General features: G+C 39.0%; 1 protein-coding gene and 1 long non-coding RNA gene across 5 annotated transcripts in view; one reads left to right on the top strand and one right to left on the bottom strand.

The window, feature by feature from the left end:
- The window catches only part of LOC309606640 (ankyrin repeat domain-containing protein 17-like), a gene marked incomplete at its 5' end in the record, with an annotated part of 51,641 nt that extends 36,815 nt beyond the window's left edge, over positions 1-14,826 (top strand). The window contains 11 exon segments of the mRNA XM_082343935.1: positions 776-947; positions 2,090-2,329; positions 2,332-2,536; positions 2,981-3,136; positions 5,023-5,172; positions 6,530-7,050; positions 7,053-8,008; positions 8,012-8,165; positions 14,280-14,425; positions 14,429-14,477; positions 14,798-14,826. Of these exon segments, the coding sequence (XP_082200061.1) occupies positions 776-947; positions 2,090-2,329; positions 2,332-2,536; positions 2,981-3,136; positions 5,023-5,172; positions 6,530-7,050; positions 7,053-8,008; positions 8,012-8,165; positions 14,280-14,425; positions 14,429-14,477; positions 14,798-14,811 (2,763 nt within the window). The 3' untranslated portion in view covers positions 14,812-14,826.
- Positions 14,827-16,192: 1,366 nt separating this feature from the next.
- The window catches only part of LOC309606489, a 49,943-nt gene continuing 43,640 nt past the window's right edge, over positions 16,193-22,495 (bottom strand). For all 4 annotated transcript variants that reach the window (XR_014231876.1, XR_014231877.1, XR_014231878.1 and 1 more), the window contains one exon: positions 16,193-17,866. This is a non-coding gene — a long non-coding RNA (uncharacterized lncRNA). The remainder of the gene's footprint in view (positions 17,867-22,495) is intronic.

Raw genomic sequence — 22,495 nt, 5'->3', positions numbered from 1 at the left:
CTCTTAGCCTTTTTTTTTAAATTCCCACGGATAGATTCACATAAAGCACTGCCCCCCCATAAATGAGATCATTGATTTGCAATTTGCCTTTTTTTCCCTAGCAAATGTAAATTGGGAGCATTTTCCCAGCTATACATTTATAACTTTTAATGGCTGCCTAGTATTCTGTGAATGTATACTGTTGTTAATTTATCCCCACCCCCGACCCCACCCCATGGATTTACCTAGTTTCCATTTACTACTATTGTAATCAGCTTTGCAATGGAAAGTACTGAGCCTATATTTTTCCACTAGAGGTAGTCATTTTATAGAATATATTCTTAGGATAAGCACTTTGTAATTTTCATAGGAGGCTTTCAAATTACCTTTCTAAAAATGTTAATGTTTGTACTGACAGCAGTGTAGGGAAGAATTAATTTTCCCAAACTTTTGCTACCTGATATCTTTTTGAATTTTCCCAAATTAATGAACAAAACATGGTAGCTTGATAGTTTAATTTATATTTCCGTAGTGATTATGAAGTTATGTATATCTTTACATTCATCCATTTTGAGATTAGGTTGTCTTTTATCATTAATTTGATCTTGACATTTAAAAATATTATTTTCTCTTTACAGTGATTTGAGTATGATCTAGATCAAACAATGAATTGAACTAAGATGACTTTGAATTGTATGGTATCCCAGTACCCTTAATGATAAAATGACATTATATGACAACTTTTTTCCAAGGTAAATTCCAGTGTTATAATTCTGTTTTATTGATTCTTTAACAGTTAAGGGAAGAAAGCTGGAGGCTGGCTTTGGCTGCAAAAAGAGAAAAGAGAAAGGAGAAGAGAAGAAAGAAGAAAGAAGAACAAAGAAGAAACCTAGAAGAGATCGAAGCCAAAAATAAAGAAAACTTTGAACTCCAAGCTGCTCAAGAAAAAGAAAAGCATAAAGTTGAAGGTATTTTCTCTAAACCATCTAATTTGTTTCATGTAATACATTCTACTCAAAATTATATTTCCTTAAATATCAGTAACTTCAGGTGAAAAAAGATCTCTACGTTACTAAGGCCTAAAGTATTTATATGCTATTTTCATTTATTGACTTCTTCCCAGCTTTTTATTATAAAGAATTTCAAACCTACACACAAGTTGAAAGAATAATGAAACAAACACCTGAAATACCCTTCACCTAATTTAAAAATAAACATTTTACTATATTTGCTTTATCTTTTTCTCTAAATATACATACATAGTTTTTTCCTAAGCCATCTGAAAGTAAATTACACACATCTGACATTGCATCTATAAAACATCAGCACACATCCAAGGAATGACATTTGCTTACATAATTGCAATACCATTTATAATACCTTAAAAAATTAACAGTAATTCCATAATTTCATCTACAGTCAAGACCATATTCAGATTTTTCTTAAATGAGGGGATTATTTTTAACTAGGTTCTAACTAAAATATTATTTGAGATGAGGATATTGTTAGAATGAACCATTGTCATTAAACCACCAAATATTTATGCTGTGTGTGTGTGTTAATTTCCCCCTCCTCCAGCCTTTTATTTTGAAAAATTTCAAACTACAGAAAAGTTTAAGGATTAGTATAATGAACACCTGTAAGTCACCTAGATTCATATAACATTTTGGCACATTTGTTTATCTTTTTTCCTCTCTCTTTTTTTGAATAGTCTTATATATGTTGTACACATCATATGAAATTACCCCTAAATACTTGAGCAGTGTTTCCCAGTAAAAGAACATTATTTTACGTAACCACAATAACATTATTACACTTAAGACATTTAATAATTATGTAATAATATGTAATATACAGTACATATTCATATTTCCCAAAGTGTCCCCGAAATATTTTTTATAACTGCCTACTATGCGTTGTTTAGAACTTAGGGACAGAGAGAATAGATCAGTCATATCCGTCTCATTACCAGTGAATGCTGGAATGACTGATAACTTTATATCTAATGGTAGTAGTAAAGTAAATTCAGCATTTAATTTGTCGAGTGCTTAAAGCTAAATATATGCCAAGAACGCTAGAACTTGCTAATTCAGTATTGCTACTTCTACAGATGAGCCTGAAGTCTTGACAGAGCCTCCAAGTGCCACAACCACTACTACCATAGGTATATCTGCAACCTGGACCACTTTGGCAGGTTCCCATGGTAAAAGAAACAATAGCATAACTACAACCAATTCAAAGAGGAAAAACAGGAAAAATAAAATTACTCCAGAAAATGTTCAAATTATATTTGATGATCCACTACCAATCACATACAGTCAGCCAGAGAAGGTGAATGGAGAGTCCAAGAGCACAGTACCAGCAAGAGTGGAGACAGTGATAACATGAGAATTTCCAGTTACAGTGATGAAAGTAGTAACAGCAACAGCAGCCGAAAGAGTGACAGTCATTCACCTGCTATGGTCACCACCACTGTGACCAGCAAGAAGCAGCCATCAGTTCTGGTTACATTTCCAAAGGAAGAGAGAAAATCTGTTTCTGGCAAGGCTTCAGTAAAGTTAGTTCCAATTTTCATTTTCATGATTTATAGTATCATTATGAAACACTTTGTTGCTGAATTTTTTAGTAAAGCAGGCAGATGAACAACTGACAAAATAAGGGTTTGTCTTTGTTCTAAAGAAGGCATGATTTCATTTGAATTAAAGAATTACTGTGTAATTTCTTCGTTTTGGTTGTTAAACTGAACCCATGAAAAGTATTGATTATGGTTTCTCAGGGATTATTATTGTATTTCAGTTCTGCTAAATTTGACCTCTAGATAATATCTTCTTAAAATTGGCCCTTCATATTATGCTAAGTATTGAAAAGTGAAAAATAAATTTCTCATTTATTCATCATAGTATTCTTAAAATAAAGAATCAAATCATATAATAGTTTGCCTTTATCATTAAAAAATTCTACATCTCTTCTATATTTAATGTGTTTTTCCTCCCTGTTAAAGATTGTCAGAGACTATCAGTGAAGTGACCAGTAATTCTCTCTCCACTTGCACAAAATCTGGTCCATCTCCCCTTTCCTCTCCAAATGGGAAATTAACAGTAGCAAGTCCTAAGCATGGACAAAAGAGGGAAGAAGGATGGAAAGAAGTTGTAAGAAGGTGACTGATTATTTCTTTGATTGTTTTTCTCATTTTTATATGAGCTCTATTTCACAATGAAGCATAGTTTACTTTACAGTTAAATTCCCCTAACTCTTCCAAAGGTTGCAAACAAACTGGTGGCCCAAGGCTGCATCTGGCCAACAGAGACAACCTATACTACATTTTAGAGGGAAAAAAAAAAGTATATGTTAACACTTTTAAAATTGGGAAATTTTACATAAAAAGTTAGATCATTGTGGTGTCTGCTTGACCCCCATGGGTATTGGTATTTGGTAGTGAACTAATTTATTTAAGATGATAGATTGTCTTGTTCAGCTTTGTAACCTCAGAGCCCAATATGTAGTGTCTACTACAAACTTGTAAATATTTGGAGAATGAATTAAGTATTTGTTTTAAACTACTCTTGTCTTCAAATCATAGGATACCTTTATTCCAAGGGTTTTAGGACTAAAATAGTTTGCTGTATTTTGCTTGGAACTTTTAAATAATATGTGTTAAAAAGTAAAACAACATCCCAGAAACTAAAAGGTAGTAAGATACCACAGACCTAGAAAGGATGTGATCCATTATAAATCTTTAATAACCTATTTTAAGGATCTCTCCAGAAATTCCATCAAATAATTAAACTTTTGATTGTTTTAAAACAAAATCTGTAGTGAACCAAGCTTATTACTGTTAATCTCAAGACGTACTGTACATTTTTTATCTTATTTTGGGCCAACACTTCCCCTCAACCCCCGTCTCTATCTTTATCTCTTTCTCTGTCTCACACACATTCTTTTGAACTAACTGAAATCACAACATCAGAATACTCTCTGTGCAAAAGTAAGAGAATTCAGTTTTCCTGCATGTATTTTATATTGTAGTATGCAAGCAAATTCTTAACTAACTTAAAATAATGATCACTGACTGATTATTATGTCCTTTAGGGAAAAAGGAATTATCAAGTAACTTAGTTATGTATACAAAAGGGCAGGGAGCATACCTTACCATTTAAAAAAATAATGTATAATTTCATAGTTAATCTATTCTAAATAAATAATTTACTTATTCATTGAAGCACAATTGGCTCCTTCTTTTTATTGAGAGTTACACTGTTTTTCTTTTAGAAGTATTCTTTAATTTAGACTTGTCAGAAATTTATATCTACCTTTCCTGAATCTGAGTGTTTAAAATTGTAATGTAATTTTGTAAGTGTTAGGTGGGTTTTGCTTTTTTTGGAATTCCAGCAGGCTTTTCTCTTTCCTCACACAACTAAACATCCCTTAGCAAGTTTCCATATTTGTGGATAATCATTTTAATGCCTCTAGAAGAATGCAAGGCAGCAATGAATTTTTAGTATCATCCTTTCAGTTATGTATTAGGGAATAAAAACAATCATGTGAGTCAAATACCCAAAGGTACCCACAAGAAGCCTTTCTTGACTCCTTGGGGTAGATTAGATGCCCCAAGCAATGTGTCTTTATGATACCCTATTAGAGCACTTACAACATCGTGTTGTAGTTTTCTTACTTGGTTTCTACATAGTCAGTATATGTGGGCAAGAACCCCTGTCTGTCTTATTTGCCATTAGTATTTGCATTAACACAGTGTGTATCTACATGTATGTGCTTCACAGATATTAATGAAGGACGAAAGTCAAAACAGCAAACAGTTTTTGGTAATGAGATGAGAAGCTGTGGTAAAGCTCACTCTCTCTCTGTCTTTCTCTTTTTTCTGTGGCTCTTAGTTGCCTTTTATCACTTAGAGTGAGAGTAGGTAGAAGAGGCTTATTCGACAATATTCTGCATTTACAGACACATATTTTAGTAATAATTCTTATTTTAAGTACAACCACTGATACTTGTGATTTATCTTAATTTATTTTTGCAACTGTTAAACAGGTCAAAGAAAGTACCTGTTCCATCAACTGTGATATCCAGAGTGATTGGAAGAGGAGGCTGTCATATTAACGCTATTCGGGAGTTCACTGGTGCACACATAGATATTGATCAGCAGAAAGACAAGACAGGAGACCGGATAATAACTATAAGGCAAAATTTGGTCTCTTACGGTTTTTTTCTTTTGTATTTTGTTGTACTAGAGCTTAATTATCAATATATATAAGCATTTGAGTTTTCAATGGAACTTTGTATTTAATAGCATACTTTTTTAAATGGGAATTTGATTCGTGTTTAAGATAAGCTTTACAGTTTTTTTTTTCTTATTTATATGCTCTTGTGAAGTATTTCAAAGGGCTTTAAAGGAATTTTTCTTTTGTGTGTGTATGGCAAAGGTTTGAATAATCTTTTCCTTATAAAAAATTTTAATATGACATTCTTAAAAACTTCTTTTTAAGAAGGAATGGGTTTCTAACACATTCTAATCTGTAGTTTTCCATCTTTCTCTTAAATTAGCATTTGAGATTTGTTATTCTGAGATTGTATCCTTAGAATATGAGCTCAGTAATAGATTTAAATCTGAAGTGGATATTTGTTTTAAATTGAATATTTGAACATGTCTATGTCGAATACCCTTAGAGTAAAGATGATATTCTAAGAAATCATAAATTTGGTTGTGAGAGACAGGTGCCCTTCCCGGTGGTAGAAGGGCAGATAGTTTTTTAGGCTGCCTCAAGAGGAAGGAGGCAATTAACCAGCTCTGTTTTGCACTTATCCCCTTCTCCTATCTTGTTTATCCCTCCCCTGGGATAGGTGTAGTCACAGCTTGCCTTACCCAGAGAAGAGGGGAAGCATATACCCTTTATAAGTAATTTCCCCCTTAGGGTCTCCATAAGGCTTTCCGTTCAATCCAATATTTTCCTGAACATCCAAGACTGGAGTTTGACCTTATGGCCATGGTTGTCATTATCAGGATTTTTCTCTCATTTTGAGACATCTGTCCAAAAGAGTTATAATAATCACTCTACTAATAGAGAAACCACTAATAAATATAAATGGGGTCATCTAAGCTACCAGGATTTAAAATAAAATACTGTTTTCTTACTCAGTGGTATTATTTTTCTTGCTTATTTGTACTGCTTTTGATATTGATCAGCTGTTTAACTTCATGGTAACAATATGGATTACATAGGATTTTAAAGTGCAATGGTTTTTCTGTCTAGAATGTATTTCACAGTAGGAAGATGATTGCTTAGTCCGAGGAAACAATAATGAAATGAAATTTCTTGGAAAAGAAGTCATTTACTTTTCCTTTGAAAAATATAGTGGTGTGTCAGGACAGTTTATTGCTTTGTTTGCATAATACCTCAAAAATAGTCAGAAAATTGCTTCTTAACTTTTATCTGTTCTCTGTATGTGTGTACATACACATACACACACGAATTAATTTAGGCTTTACATATTAAAAAGGCGAAATTGGACCTAATTTTTTTTTTTTGTCAACTTATAGGGGTGGCACTGAATCAACAAGACAAGCAACTCAGTTAATCAATGCTCTGATCAAGGATCCAGACAAAGAAATTGATGAACTTATTCCAAAGAATCGTTTGAAAAGCTCCTCAGCAAATTCCAAAGTTGGGTCATCAGCACCTACCACCACTGCTGCTAACAGTTCCTTAATGGGAATTAAAATGGCGACTGTAGCTCTGTCATCAACATCTCAGAGTGCCGCAGCACTCACTGTGCCTGCAATTTCTTCTGCATCTACTCACAAAACCATTAAGAACCCAGTGAATAATGCGAGGCCTGGTCTTCCAGTTTCTCTTCCATTAGCATATCCTCCTCCACAGCGTGCACAGGCTTTGCTTGCTGCTCAGACTTTCCAGCAGATCCATCCACCAAGGTTGCCCATGACGCACTTTGGAGGTACTTTTCCACCAGCTCAATCCACTTGGGGTCCTTTTCCTGTCAGGCCTTTGAGCCCTGCCAGAGCTACTAACTCGCCTAAGCCTCACATGGTGCCTCGCCATAGCATCAGAATAGCAGTAGTTCTCTGGTGAATTCAGCAGGTTCTGTAACTTCAAGTCCAACAACTACAACCAGTTCATCAGCTTCAACGGTGCCTGGTACATCTACAAATGGCAGTCCAAGTTCACCTTCTGTTAGAAGGCAGCTTTTTGTCACAGTTGTGAAGGCATCCAATGCCACCACCACAACAGTCACCACCACAGCAAGTAACAACAGCACTGCACCCACAAATGCCACATATCCTATGCCTACTGCCAAAGAACACTACCCAGTATCATCCCCATCTTCCCCATCACCACCAGCCCAGCCAGGAGGGGTTTCTAGAAACAGCCCTTTGGATTGTGGAACAGCATCTCCAAATAAAGGGGCATCTTCCTCTGAACAGGAAGCAGGTAGTCCACCAATAGTAGAAACAACAAACAGTAGACCTCCAAACAGCAGCAGTTCTTCTGGGAGTTCATCAGTTCATTCTACTCAGCAGCAACCTCCGGGATCTGTTTCTCAGGAGCCAAGACCACCTCTTCAGCAGTCTCAGGTTCCTCCCCCGGAAGTTAGAATGACTGTTCCTCCTTTAGGAACAACAAGTTCTGCTCCAGTGGCGGTGCCTTCTACTGCCCCAGTGACTTACCCTATGCCTCAGACACAAATGGGATGCTCCCAGCCTCCACCTCAAATGGAACCCCCTGCTATGAGACCACCCTCTCATGGCACAACTGCCCCTCACAAGAATCCAGCTCCTGTGCAAAATTCATCTGTTGCAGTCCTCAGTGTCAATCACATTAAAAGACCTCACAGTGTCCCCTCTTCTGTCCAGCTACCTTCGACCTTAAGTACACAAAGTGCTTGTCAAAATTCAGTACCTCTAGCAAATAAGCCGATTGCTCCCAATTTCAGTGCCCCCTTACCATTTGGGCCCTTTAGCACATTGTTTGAAAGTAGCCCTACTTCTGCTCATACCTTCTAGGGAGGATCTGTTGTTTCATCTCAGTCAACACCAGAATCTACGCTATCAGGAAAATCCGCATATTTGCCAAATTCAAATCCTTTACATCAGTCTGATACTTCCAAAGCTCCAGGTTTTAGACCACCATTACAGAGACCTGCTCCAAGTCCCTCAGGTAAGTTTGTATTTTCTGACATTCCTCAGCTGCTCGTTTCTACAAATGATGTTGAAACTCTTGGTTATTTTCTAATATTTTTACTCTGTGACTGGGTCAGATAGACAGATTGTAGTACTAATTCAAATGCTATTGTGAGTATTGAGTGTGTCTAGTAGGGCATTATTACTTTTTAAATCTTTTTAGAAGCTGTAATGGATTTTTATCTTAACTTTACTGTAAATAAATTTCTTCATCAGGTATATTTTTCTCTCTCAAAATAAAGAAAAGGGGACTTCCCTGGTAGTCCAGTGGTTAAGACTCTGCACTCCCAATGCAGGGGGCCCGGGTTCGATCCCTGGTCAGGGAAATAAATCCCACATGCCGCAACTAAGACTGGGAGCAGCCAAATAAATAAATAAATATTTTTTTTTAAATAAATTAAAAAAATTTTTTGAAAGATCTCATATTTTCATTTAATAAGATAATGCCATCAAAAGTTTGCTTTTAGTTCAAATAAAAAATAATTACCAAAGATTTTTAAAATTTGATTTCACTTCCGACTGTCTTTTTTGTTTTAAAAATAATGAGAAAAATATAGAGCTACATAGTTCAATAGGGTAGGCACTAACTATATGTGCTATTTAAATTTAATAAAATTAAAAATTCATCTCAGTCAAGCTGGCCATTTTTAAAATTTTTTCCCAGTTTTGTTGAGATATAATTGATGTACATCGCTGTATATGAGTTCCAGGTGTAGAGCATAATGGTTTGACTTACATACATTGTGAGATGATTACGGCAGTAAATTTAGTTAGCATTCATCATCTCCTATAGATACAATTTTTAAAAAAAAAGAAAAAGGGGGCTTCCCTGGTGGCGCAGTGGTTGAGAATCTGCCTGCCAGTGCAGGAGACACGGGTTCGGGCCCTGGTCTGGGAAGATCCCACGTGCCGCGGAGCAACTGGGCCCGTGAGCCACAACTACTGAGCCTGCGCGTCTGGAGCCTGTGCTCTGCAACAGGAGAGGCCGCGATAGTGAGAGGCCCGCGCACCGCGATGAGGAGTGGCCCCCGCTTGCCACAACTGGAGAAGGCCCTCGCACAGAAACGAAGACCCAACATAGCCAAAAATAAATTAAAAAAAAAAAAAAAAAAAGTAAAAAATATTTTTCCTTGTGATGAGAGCTCTTAGGATTTAGTCTCTCTTAACAGCTTTCCCATGTATCATACAGTAGCGTTAACTACCGTTACTATGTTGCACATTACATCCCTAATCCTTACTTATCTCTTAACTGGAAGTTTGTACCTTTTCACCACCTTCCTCCAATTCCCCCCCACCCCACCTCCACCTCTAGTAACCACAAATCTGATCTCTTTTTCTATGAGTTTGTTTGAGATTCCACATATAAGTGAGATCATACAGTTTTTGTCTTTCTCTGTCTGACTTATTTTACTTAGCATAATGCCCTCACGGCCCATCCATTTTGTCAGAAATGGCAGGATTTCCTCGTGTTTTTGTGTGTGTGTTTTTTTATGACTAAATAATATCCCATTGTGTGTGTGTATGTGTGTGGTATATATACATATATGTATACATACCACAGCTTCTTTATCCATTCATCCATGGATGGATACTTAGGTTGTTTCCATGTCTTAGCTATTGTAAATAATGCTGTTACGAACATGGAAGTGTAGGTATCTTTTCGAGTTAGTGTTTTTGTTTCTTTTGGATATAGTTCCAGAAGTGGAATTGCTGGATCATGTGGTAGTTCTATTTTTAGTTTTCTGAGGATCCCCCATACTGTGTTCCATAGTGGCTGTAGGCTGGTCATATTTCAAGTGCTTCCTTAATAAGCACATAATGGCTGGTAGCTGCAATACTGGAGAGCCCAGATATTGAACACATCTATTAACATAAAAAGTTCTGTTAGACAGTGCTGATATCTAAAGAGGATCTAAAGATCTGGTTTTGAGTGACTGCTTTTTCTTTTTTAACTTTTTACTTTGAAATATTTTTAGATTTATAGAAGAGTTCTTCTATAATTACCGCAATTTCCCCTAATTAAACATTCTTACCTAAACACCATATATTTATTAAAACTAAGAAATTAATATCAGTACAGTACAATTAACTGGACTATAGACTTTATTCAGATTCCACAGTTTTTCCAATAATGTTCTTTTTCTGTTGCAGTGTCCAGGATACCAAGTTGCATTTTGAGCTTTGTGTTTTAATATGAATATTTCAAATAATTAAAGATAATTTCATTGAGTTATTTGTAGTGAGGTGGATGGACCTAGAGTCTGTCATACAGAGTGAAGTAATTAGAAAGAGAAAAACAAATACTGTATGCTAACACGTATATATAGAATTGGGAAAAAAATATGATTCTGTAGAACCTAGGATCAGGACAGGAATAAAGACGTAGATGTAGAGAATGGACTTGAGGACATGGGCAGGGGGGAAGGGTAAGCTAGGACGAAGTGAGAGAGTGGCATGGACATATATACACTACTAAATGTAAAATAGATGGCTAATGGGAAGCAGCCGCATAGCACAGGGAGATCAGCTCCGTGCTCTGTGACCACCTAGAGGGGTGGGATAGGGAGGGTGGGAGGGAGACGCAAGAGGAAAGAGATATGGGGATATAGGTATATGTATAGCTGATTCACTTTGTTATAAAGCAGAAACTAACACACCATTGTACAGCAGTTATACTCCGATAAAGATGTTAAAAAAAAAAATCTACCATTAAAGCAATAACAAAATAAGAATAAATAAAGATAATTTCATGCTAGAGATAGACAAACTATGGTCCATGTGCCAAGTATGGCATACTACCTGATTTTACATTTGTGGGTTTTTTTTAATTGAGTTATAACAATTGTGTAAGATTTTAAAAAAACCTTTTTTTTATTTTTAAAAAGAGTAATATGTGACACAAAAAATAGTACATTCGGAACTTCCTTGGTGGTCTAGTGGTTAAGAATCCGCCTTCCAGTGCAGGGAATGTGGGTTCAGTCCCGGGTCGGGGAACTAAGATCCCACATGCCACGGGGCAACTAAGTCCTGGTGTTGCAACTAGAGAGCCCACCTGCTCTGGAGCCCGTGTGCCACAACTACAGAGAAGCCCGCGTGCCGCAACTAAGACTCGATGCAGCCAAAAATAAATAAATAAATAAATATTTTTAAAAAAAATAGTGCATTCAAATATCAGTGTTCATAAATAAAAGTTTTATTGAAATACACCTATGCCCATTCATTTACATATTGTGTTATGGCTGCTTCCATGTTCTGCTGACAGCCTAAAACTATTTATTATTTAGCCCTTTACAGAAAGGTTGCCAACTTGTTACGTGTTATTGAAGAGATGACATTCTGGGACTAAAAATTTCTAAATATAATGGGAACTGATTGTTATTTTTACGTCTTTCTATAACACATAAATATAATGTAAAGAACATGGTCAGTAAATATTTCCTTGCTGGGGGTTGATTGAAATATTTTCATATTTCACTTTCAAAAACACTTTCTCTTGAATACTAAATAGAATCAATATAATTTGGTTGTAAAAGCTTCATATGCTAATTAGTACATTGGAAATGCTTTTATTTTTTTCATTTTTTTTATTTTTTAAAAAATTTTATTGGAGTATACTTGATTTACAGTGTTGTGTTAGTTTCAGGTGTACAGCAAAGTGAATCAGTTATACATATACATATATCCACTCTTTTTTAGATTCTTTTCCCATATAGGCCATAACAGAGCATTGAGTAGAGTTCCCTGTGCTATACAGTAGGTTCTTATTAGTTATCTATTTTATGTCTAGTAGTGTGTATATGTCAATCCCAATCTCCCAATTTGTCCCTCCCTGCCCCTTACCCCCTGGTAACTGTAAGTTTGTTCTCTACATCTGTAACTCTATTTCTGTTTCATAGATAAGTTCATTTGTACTCTAGATTCCACATATAAGCAATATATGATATTTGTCTTTCTCTGTCTGACTTCACTCAGTATGACAATCTCTAGGTCCATTGATGTTGCTGCAAATGCCATTATTTCATTCTTTTTTTATGGCTGAGTAATATTCCATTGTATATATGTACCACATCTTCTTTGCCCATTCCTCCGTTGATGGACATTTAGGTTGCTTCCATATCCTGGCTATTGTAAACAGTGCTGCAGTGAACATTGGGGTGCGTGTATCTTTTCGAATTATGGTTTTCTCTGGATATATGCCCAGGAGTGGGATTGCTGGATCATATGGTAGCTCTGCTTTTAGTTTTTTAAGGAACCTCCGTACTGTTCTCCATAGTGGCTGTACCAATTTACATTCCCACCAACAGCGTAGGCCGGTTCCCTTTTCTCCACACCCTCTCCAGCATTTATTGTTTGTAGATTTTTTGATGATGACCATTCTGACCGGTATGAGGTGATACCACATTGTAGTTTTGATTTGCATTTCTCTGATAATTAGTGATGTTGAGTATTTTTTCATGTGATTTTAGCCATCTGTATGTCTTCTTTGAAGAAATGTCTATTTAGATCTTCTGCCCATTTTTTGATTGGGTTGTTTGTTTTTTTTTGATATTGAGCTGCATGAGCTGTTTGTATATTTTGGGGAGTAATTGGAAATGCTTTTATATTTCATTTTTGTAAAGTTGGAATTTAGTGAAAATACTTCACTTTTCAAAAAATGTGAAATCTAGGTAATGTGTTAAGAAAGACTAAAATTAAGATTTAGAGAAAAAAGAAGTAAATTCTTGTTTTGTGGAAAAGTATAGAAAAAAGACGTGCTCCATCGGGAGGTAAGGTTTTGGGGTGTGCAGTTGATTAGAGCCAAAATTAGCAATGAAGTTTAACTTAAGAGTCTATCAGAGGGAAGTATTAGATTCAGGTCAACATAGGCATGTTTGCCTTTACAGCTATACCACTATTGCTACACCCTAGAAATTAACATTAATTCAGTAATAGCACCCATTATGTAGTACCATCATCCCAAATATACCCTTTATGCCTGTATGTTTCTTTTTTCTCTCCTTTTGATCCAACCAATCAAGATTCACACATTGCTTTTGGCTATTATGTCTCTTTGATCTCCCACAGTCTAAAACATCTCACCACCTTCTTTTGTTCTTCTTGACATTGAATCCTTTGAAGAGTCCAGTTGTACTGAAGAATATCCTGCATTTCAGATTCACCCGTTTTCTCAATCTGTGGTTCCATTCTGGTTAAACATTTCTAGCAGGAACATCAGATAGGTAATGTTTGAATCTCACACTGTATTGTATCAGGAGGTACTCAATGACAGATTGTTCTTCTCTTATCTATGGAAAGCATGGCCACTTAGTTAAGATGCTGATTGTCAGATCTATTATAAAGTATAGCTACAATCTTTTTTTTTCTCCTATAGTTTTTTTCTGGTTTGTTTTTAGTTTTGTGGGGTGTTTTTGGTTTTGTTTTTGTTTTTTTATTTTAGTAGCACTCTCAAGTTCACAGCAAAATTGAGAGAAAAGTACAGGGGTTTTCCATATACCCCCTGCCTTCACACAGGTATAGCCTCCTTTATTACCAACATCCCACTCCAGAATGGTATTTTTGTTACCGTTGATGAACCTACAGTCACACATCCTTATCAAAGTCTGTAGTTTACATGAGGGTTCATTCTTGGTGCTGTACATTCTGTGGGTTTGAACGAAAGTCTAGTATAGTAACCATTATACTATCATCCAGAGTATTTTCAGTGCCTTAAAAATCCTTTGTGGTTTGCCCACTCATCCCTCCCTTGCCCATACGTTTTTTAAAGGTAAAATTTTATACAACTCCTTGGCCACCAAACCTATTTAAATTCTAGTGTTAATATTAAATCTATATGTATTCTATAATAAGCAGTAAAATGTCAAAATTAAAAGTAAATGTAAAATGTTTTCCTTGGTAATTTCTTTTTTATAGCTATCTTTATAAAATAAAGGGGGAAATAATGAGTGGAATGACTGGAAGAAGTAAGCAAGGAGAAATTTTTTTAATCTAAAATATTTTTGGATATATTAGGGACCTCTTGGAATTTTAGGTTTTTCTAATTATATCTCCTAGGGGTAACTATTATAAATTATGATTATCTTCTACATTATAGGTATTGTCAATATGGACTCACCATATGGTTCTGTAACACCTTCTTCTACACATTTGGGAAACTTTGCCTCAAACCTTTCAGGAGGTCAAATGTATGGACCTGGGCCACCCCTTGGAGGAGCACCCACAGCTGCTAACTTTAACAGATAACATTTTTCCCCGCTTAGTTTGTTGACTCCGTGTTCATCAGCATCAAATGGTGAGTAATATACACTGTAGTTCCAGAGGAAGAGTTTGTCTGTATGTTCCCTTAAAAAACAAAAGGTTTTAAGTTTTTCGAAGTTTGGAATTTTTAAGTTTTAAATCTCTTAATAATTTAAATTCTATAAAAATGTAATTTGTATTCATGGCAATCTGAAATCAGGAGGACTTTAAATAGAATTTCCAGGTTTTTAAAGTATTAGAATCAACTTCGGCTCTAACAAACCTAGCATATTATATTGAAGTTAATTTCTAAGAGGGATCATTTTTTGAGAAGAAAAAATCTTGTATCATCTATTGATTTACATTTACTTTCAGGTTTGAGAATATAGCTCCCAAGAAGAAAGGTTTGTAACCTTAAAAGTAGTATAAATATCATGTGCTTTTGGTCTACCTTTAAATCTCATCTATTACATAAATAATACAACTGATTTCACATTACCAGATGTGTGTTTTTAACTGTAGTCAGGCTTTGAAGCATTGATCAGATTTTTCAAACCAAGGAAGATCATTCGTCAATAGGGAATTCAACTCACATTAAGAGAATTCCATAGTGAGGCTATTATTTGTGGTTATTTATTTATTTAGCGAGGAAAAAGGCATCAAATTGCTTTCACCTTGAGGAAATTTTAATAAGAATCCATTTTTTTTTAAACTACTAAATTTCTTTTAACAATGTTAGAGCCCAGTTAATAGAGACTGGTTAACTGAATGAAAGAGTAAAAAAAAATTGGTATTTGAGAGATGTATATGAAAGTACATTGCCAGTGAAAGCATGAAGTAGGGTGTAGCATATAGTGAATTTACATATTTATAGTTTTTCTTGTGTTTGTCAAATAACAAGGACTGTCACTTGGAATATTAATTATCCTTGTACAGGTGTCCCTAAGTGAAAAGAAGTTCATAAACAACCTTAGTAATCATTACGGATAATATCCAGACTATGGGTGTCATTGGCAATGATATTATAACCATTCCTGGAGTATTACAATGGGCTGGTCATTGTCAATGGTACTTTCAAATATTGTGCTGCTCTGCCCGAGCGCACTGCAGTGTAGATGTGATCAGTCCCACTTCACAGAACATAAACTGAGACTCAGAGAGGATATATGATGCTTTATAACACCTAATACAGAAAAATTTAAAGAAAAAGATGTCCCATAGTCAAATCAGTACTGTTATTTTAATCACTTTTTCTGCACTTGTATTATTAAAATTTTAACAAAATGAAATACTCCATCTAGTATTTTGTGCCCTGCTTTTACACTACATCTTCCCACCATTAAATATTCTTGGAGAAAATCATTTTTAATGAATGAACTGTTTTCCATCCTTATTTAAAAAAAACATCTTTATTGGAGTATAATTGCTTTACAATGGTGTGTTAGTTTCTGCTTTATAACAAGGTGAATCAGCTATACATACACATATATCCCCATATCTCCTCCCTCTTGCGTCTCCCTCCCACCCTCCCTATCCCACCCCTCTAGGTGTTCACAAAGCACCGAGCTGATCTCCCTGTGCTACGCGGCTGCTTCCCACTAGCTAGCTAGCTTACGTTTGGTAGTATATACAAGTCCATGCCACTCTCTCACTTCGTCCCAGCTTCCCCTTCCCCTTCCCCGTGTCCTCAAGTCCATTTTCTACGTCTGCGTCTTTATTTTCCATTCTTAAGTTGGGCCATCAGTTATTTAACCAACCCCCTATTGTGGGATTTTTAGGTAGCTTCTAATATTTTTTCTATTACACTACTGGCTGAGCTGAATATTCTTGAACATAAGTCTTGTACATAAATTTGACTTTCACCTTAGGATAAGATCCTAAAAGCAAAATTACTGGCTCAAAGTGTATGAACATTTTAAGGCTGTTGATACACAAATTGCCAAATTACCCTCCAGAAGGTTCGTACCAATTTCCATCCCCATCAGCAGCAACAGATGAAAACGGCCTTTTCCTTACATCCTTAGCAGCAAATTTTGTGCATTCTTAAAACTTTCTACCAATTAGATTAGCAAAAAAAAAAAAAAAGATTTATAACTTGCATTTCTTTGTTAGGTAGTGAAGTTGAACATCTTTCCATATTTATTGGGGATACGCTTCTGTTCTATTGTGAATGCCCTGTCACATCTTCTACCCGTTTATCTATCACTGTGTTGGAAGATGCTGGGATGCAGAACCTTTTTCGGTGCCTGGTGTGGTCCTGCTCCTGCTGACACAGAGTCCTCTCCCAGTGGAAGATGGCTGCTCCTTAGCACTGAGAAAAGTCAGCACCCCTACAGCCTGCCATGGGCCTGGAAGTGATGTCTCAGTGGCTCTGGAGGAATTAAATTCAGGTCCCTGGATTTAGCAACTTACCAGCCACCAGAGCTGGTATACTTCAGGACTAAATGACTCTGCAGTGTATCAGTTCTCATGAACTTGACCTTCTTCCCACCTTTTCACCCAGTGACTGAATCAGGCCAAGCTGCGGTGGAGACACAGCTTTGTCTCTCTTCTCCCGGGAGTGGGACTGAAAAGCCAGTACAGAGCAGATCATCCCTGCAGACACTCGCTGGGTGACCCCGGGGCACAGCAGGAGGAAAGAAGGGTGATCAGCCTCACCCTTCTTGGAGGGTGGAGCTACGTTCCAAAAAAAGATGCAGTAAGCACGAACCACACAACAACCCAGATGAACTTGAACTCAGCAGTTGGAATGAATAACCCCTCCTTTCTGCAAGTCACTGCTCACCCTGTGCCTCTCTCTATTGGTGAGTGGTTCCTTCTGGCTTGAAATCACTACTGGTGACTTATTACCACTGCTGGTGGTTTACATTGTTGTTTCCCCCATGAGAATGTCAAGTTCAGGGCATCCAGTTCCTCCGGGTGAAACCCTTTGTAGTTGCTATGGGTGAACAGATGAGTGAGTGATAAATGAACAAAACAATTTTTCCCTAGCACTTCCATGCTGTTTCTAAATGACAGATTTCCACAGCTCCCTCCCCCATACAACCACAGACTCTTTGAAGACATTTCTCTCTCTCCCCGAATGCCTGGCACAAAGGGAGATAAATGCTAATCGAGGGAATGAATGAACCAAACCTTATCTGAACCACAATAATGCCTACTTGAGCTCATCTTTCTTTCTTTTTTTTTTTTTTTTTTTTTTGATGTTTTAGTTTAAATTTTATTTCCTGCCCCCAAACATCCATTAAGTGCCCAGGAGAAGGAAAAGGGGATGTGACTAGCAATAGAGAGAAATGTTCTTCACAACAATGGCCATGGCAAGCTTAGGCACTTTTGGTGAAATCTCTCTGGGAAGTACTGGCAGAGGAATAAAAGGCAAACTGACACAGAAGTATTGCTTGGTGTGCATTTCCAGGCTCTGCCTTCTTTCTTGTCTCTTGGTGGCTGGCAGAGGAAGAGGAGAAAAGGTTAAACTTTTTTATAAACCGGCAGAATAAGCTTATCACATTCTCTCACTATCTCTGCATAGGTTCTAGTCTCTGCAGCATTCTATAAGCTTTGCCCAAAGTAATGAACAGTTGAAAGTCAAATGTAATACTTCACCAAACAACTTAAAAATGCTTGCACACCGGAAAGGATTAAGTTGCAGAGAACACAAATGGACCCAGAGCAACCTTTGCCAAAAGAGAATACTGTGCTAAATGTACAGCCATAGCTCTTTTCCATATGAAGAAACAGTCAGAAGGATAAAAGAACTTGGTCAAAATCACACAAGTAAGTAGGACGGAATCTGGTCTGTCTGTCCCAAGGGTTGTGTTCTTTAACCACCAGGCTAGCTTTTCTCAAATCTGACTCATGCATAGAATAACTATGCACCTCTGTTTGCCTTGAATATTCCCTGTTTATAAGTATGCCTGCTGCAGTTTTTCACATTGCCCACTTTGACTCCCAAAAGCAACCGAGAATACACAATAATTTGGTCACTCTATCCATGGACCACGGTGGTGGGACTGCCCAGGAAGCTTATTAAAAGTGCAGCTTCCTGAGCCCTACTCCAGATCTAGATAAGTTTTCTGAGGGTTCGCTCAAGAATCCAGGTACAAGTCTTTTTAAGTGGTTTTGTGGAACCCCCCAGGTGAGTCTCTCGCTCTCTTAAGTTAATAAACCATTTATTCTGCCTCCCGCAGATGCCCAGCCAGGTCCTGTTAAGGTAGGAGTCCCCGCACCACATCAGAGGGATGCTCCCAGCCAAGTAATCTCTGGAGCCTTGGAGAATCTGGATGGTCTCGTGCTGGCCCACCTGCCATGACAAACCTCCTCCAGAGCATTTCCCTTCACATTTTACCTTCTACCACTCCCAAAGGCAGTCTGCTCCAATGAGGCCTGACTTCGTCTGTCCTAATGTGCACCCCGATTCAAGAAGTTTAGGAATACAAGGTGCTGTGGTTCTCAACCAGGGGGGCCCAACCTCTAAAACAGTAGTCCAAGCAGTCTCTACCTCCTGGGCACATCCCCTCTGCAACAGCCCCAGTAAACGAATGTCCCATCCTTACTTTCTCAAGGTCGGCAACAGGGAGTCCCCTCCTAAAGAAGGTTCTCTCGCATTGCCACACTCTCAAAGGCTGCCCCCAGTGTGCTTCCTTCCTGTGGGCCTGATCAGGCTAAGGGTAGAGTTGTCTCTTTCCTTCTCTGAGTCAGACCAAATCGTCTTAGTAACACCGCTTCACAGTGGTGACCGTGTGTTTCACGGGGGCTGCTGCTGAGCCTTTATCTCATCCTTTCATGGTGGAGAGAGAGAGGATTATAATGATTTTTACTTCTAGGGGAGAGGGGAGTGTAATGATTATGTTGTCATTTTGTATTATGTCCTTTGGTCATGAACTTGTTTTGAATTTCATATGAAAATAGGCCCACCATTCCCACTTTGTGAGGTCATTCAGCACTCTCATTTTGCACCTTTAACATCTCTCTCAGTATCACTTGGAAATGTTTGAAATGGCATGAGCTTGTCCTCACATTCCTATCAGCTGTAAATCCGGAGCCCCAACATGAACCTAACCATTGAGCAGAACACCTCTCCACTACCTGTGTAACACTGGGTAGGCCCCTTAACCTCTTGGTTTTCTTCAGTCCTCAGTTGTGAAAATGTGAGGGTTCTATGAATTTATATTTGGGGCAGGACAAGGTCGAGGAGAGTGTGTCTTTGCTTTTATTCTTCCAAACTGGAATGTCTTCCCTCTCTTCCCCATGGGTCCAAATCTCAATTGTCCTTCAGTCCCACTGCCAAGGAGCCTTCCCTGATTCCCCAGTCCACACAAATCTCTGCCTCTTAGGGTCAATGCCATACAACTTAGCTGTCTCTTACGTTAATCTTGCCTCTCAAGCCAATCTCAGACTGTGGGTCTCTCTTGCCCTCCTGGGGCCCCTGGGGCTGTGCCAGCCCACCGGCACGCCCCACGTGGGGTGTCTGCTAGACTAGGGCATGGGTGGGGAGGCCCAGGTGTGAGGGGCCAGGTAGAGTACCTCTGCCTCCCCCCTGATCTCCTCCACAAAACTGCCCCTCCTCCTGAAGCCTGACCCCCAAGTCACACGTTCCTTATCATGACCTCACTGGGTAGTGATGACCTCACCGGCCTTCTCACAGTTGCCATGGCAGCGTAACTGGCAGCGTAACTGCCAACGTGCTGACCTCAGAGAAACTTCCCTGACAGTTCTCCACCAGATACCAATCTCTTTGGTTGTCTGAGAGAGAATGTGTGACTGGATCGTCTATATTAACTCAGACCTGTGCTCTGTTCCATGGGTGGGCAGTGCGGCAGGTACACCGAGACCGCCCGGAGGCATGGTGTACACACAACCTCACCTGGCTGCCTCATGTTCCTGTGGGCCTTGCCCACTACGTATACCTGAGCGCGGCCCCAGCTGTAAGTAATACCAGTGACCTGGGACACCTTCAGGGACCCACAGTGCTCACTGCTGAGGACAAGCGAAAGGTCATCCCTGGACAAGTGTGCAGGATGGTCCTGATCTTTATAAATGTAGCTTTCCCCTTTGGGCTACAGGATGCTTCCATTCAGACCCTTTCCTGATTGGCCTCTTAGCAAAAGACAAGTGCATTTTTGTTGGCAAATGGTAAATGCAGCAGTTTGAGGAAGAGGGCCACTCTTGAAACACACCTTCAAAGCCAGGCACCTCTGTGCTGTCATGTAGACATCTATATCGGTGCCCTCAGACACATCCCATCCTGAGCTGCTGAGTACTAGGGGAGAGGGTGGTGCCATATTGATGGGAAGACTGGAAGAACCAAGAGGGCTGTTGAAGTGCTAATGAGACTGGAGGGCTGAGGAGATGGTGTCCCAGGAGGCTGGGTTGATGTGAGCCTAGACTTGGTACCCAGAACGCGGGTCTCAGTCTCCTGATCACTCTGCCTCAGTATTTGGCCTTGTTCTAATCTACATAAAAGTATCAGAGGGCTAGAGTTCAGTGTGGTCGAAACAGGCAGGATAAATGGGGCCCAAGAGGGGTTGCCAAGGTGGGCGGGGTTCTTAACCAATTTAGATTAGATTATTTTTTCCCAAAACTTGAAAGACATTTCCATTAAAGCCTCAGAAGTGACAGACTGCAAGAAATGTTTTCTCTGTTGTGGAAGGGAGAGATGGAGAGGCTCATGATTGCAATGACTTTCGGGTTCTACTGTTTTCCCTGGAAACGGTGAAGAGACTTCTTCGTGTGCTGCAGCCGTAGGCTCTAGGAATTGCTTTTGCAGCCAGTGTCCCTTCTCTAGGGACTCATAGAGGTGATGGGCCAAGGCTGTGTTTTGGACGTCAAGTTGATTAAAGGTCTTCAGCCAGAAACTGGGAGAGACATGAGAGAGGGAAATTCTGGCAGGAGGCTGTGTACAGCGGAAGTGACTGATCAGTTCTGATTTTCTTTGCAGCAGCAGTGGCTCCCGTTTCTCCCCCTAACCCTGGTCACTACCATGTCCTCTACCGAGGGTGTGGAGAAACGCAGTTGGGCTGGCATGGGGAGACATACTGCCTGGTTGGTGGCTACCGGGCCTACGGGGATGTTCCTTTGGCCACGCCAGCAAAGGTGGAAGCAGAGAAGCCAGTCCCCAGACATGCTCCCAAGAGGAAGCGCGCTCCGGAAGAGTCAGACGAAGACCTGGGTTGCCCCAGACCCAAAATCCGGCGATTGGAGCATTCAAGGAGCTTCGGACTACAAGGTGCTTTGATTCTCAAGCAGGGTGGCCCAACCTCTGGGCACATCCCCTCTGCAATAGCCCCAGTAAACGAATGCCCCATCCTTACTTTCTCAAGGTCGGCAACAGGGAGTCCCCTCTTAAAGAAGGTTCTCTCGCATTGCCACACTCTCAAAGGCTGCCCCCAGTGTGCTTCCTTCCTGTGGGCCTGATCAGGCTAAGGACAGGGTTGTCTCTTTCCTTCTCTGAGTCGGACCAAATCGTCTTAGTAACACCTCTTCACAGTGGTGACCATGTGTTTCACGGGGGCTGCTGCTGAGCCTTTATCTCATCCTTTCATGGTGGAGAGAGGGAGGATTATAATGATTTTTACTTCTAGGGGAGAGGGTGGTGCCATATTGATGGGAAGACCGGAAGAACCAAGAAGGCTGTTGAAGTGCTAATGAGACTGGAGGGCTGAGGAGATGGTGTCCCAGGAGGCTGGGTTGATGTGAGCCTAGACTTGGTACCCAGAACGCGGGTCTCAGTCTCCTGATCACTCTGCCTCAGTATTTGGCCTTGTTCTAATCTACATAAAAGTATCAGAGGGCTAGAGTTCAGTGTGGTCGAAACAGGCAGGATAAATGGGGCCCAAGAGGGGTTGCCAAGGTGGGCGGGGTTCTTAACCAATTTAGATTAGATTATTTTTTCCCAAAACTTGAAAGACATTTCCATTAAAGCCTCAGAAGTGACAGACTGCAAGAAATGTTTTCTCTGTTGTGGAAGGGAGAGATGGAGAGGCTCATGATTGCAATGACTTTCGGGTTCTACTGTTTTCCCTGGAAACGGTGAAGAGACTTCTTCGTGTGCTGCAGCCGTAGGCTCTAGGAATT

This window comes from Balaenoptera borealis (assembly GCF_965194805.1).
Source record: "Balaenoptera borealis genome assembly, chromosome: 11".
NCBI classification, from domain to species: Eukaryota; Metazoa; Chordata; class Mammalia; order Artiodactyla; family Balaenopteridae; genus Balaenoptera; species Balaenoptera borealis.
This window is presented reverse-complemented; position numbering and strand designations above follow the sequence as displayed.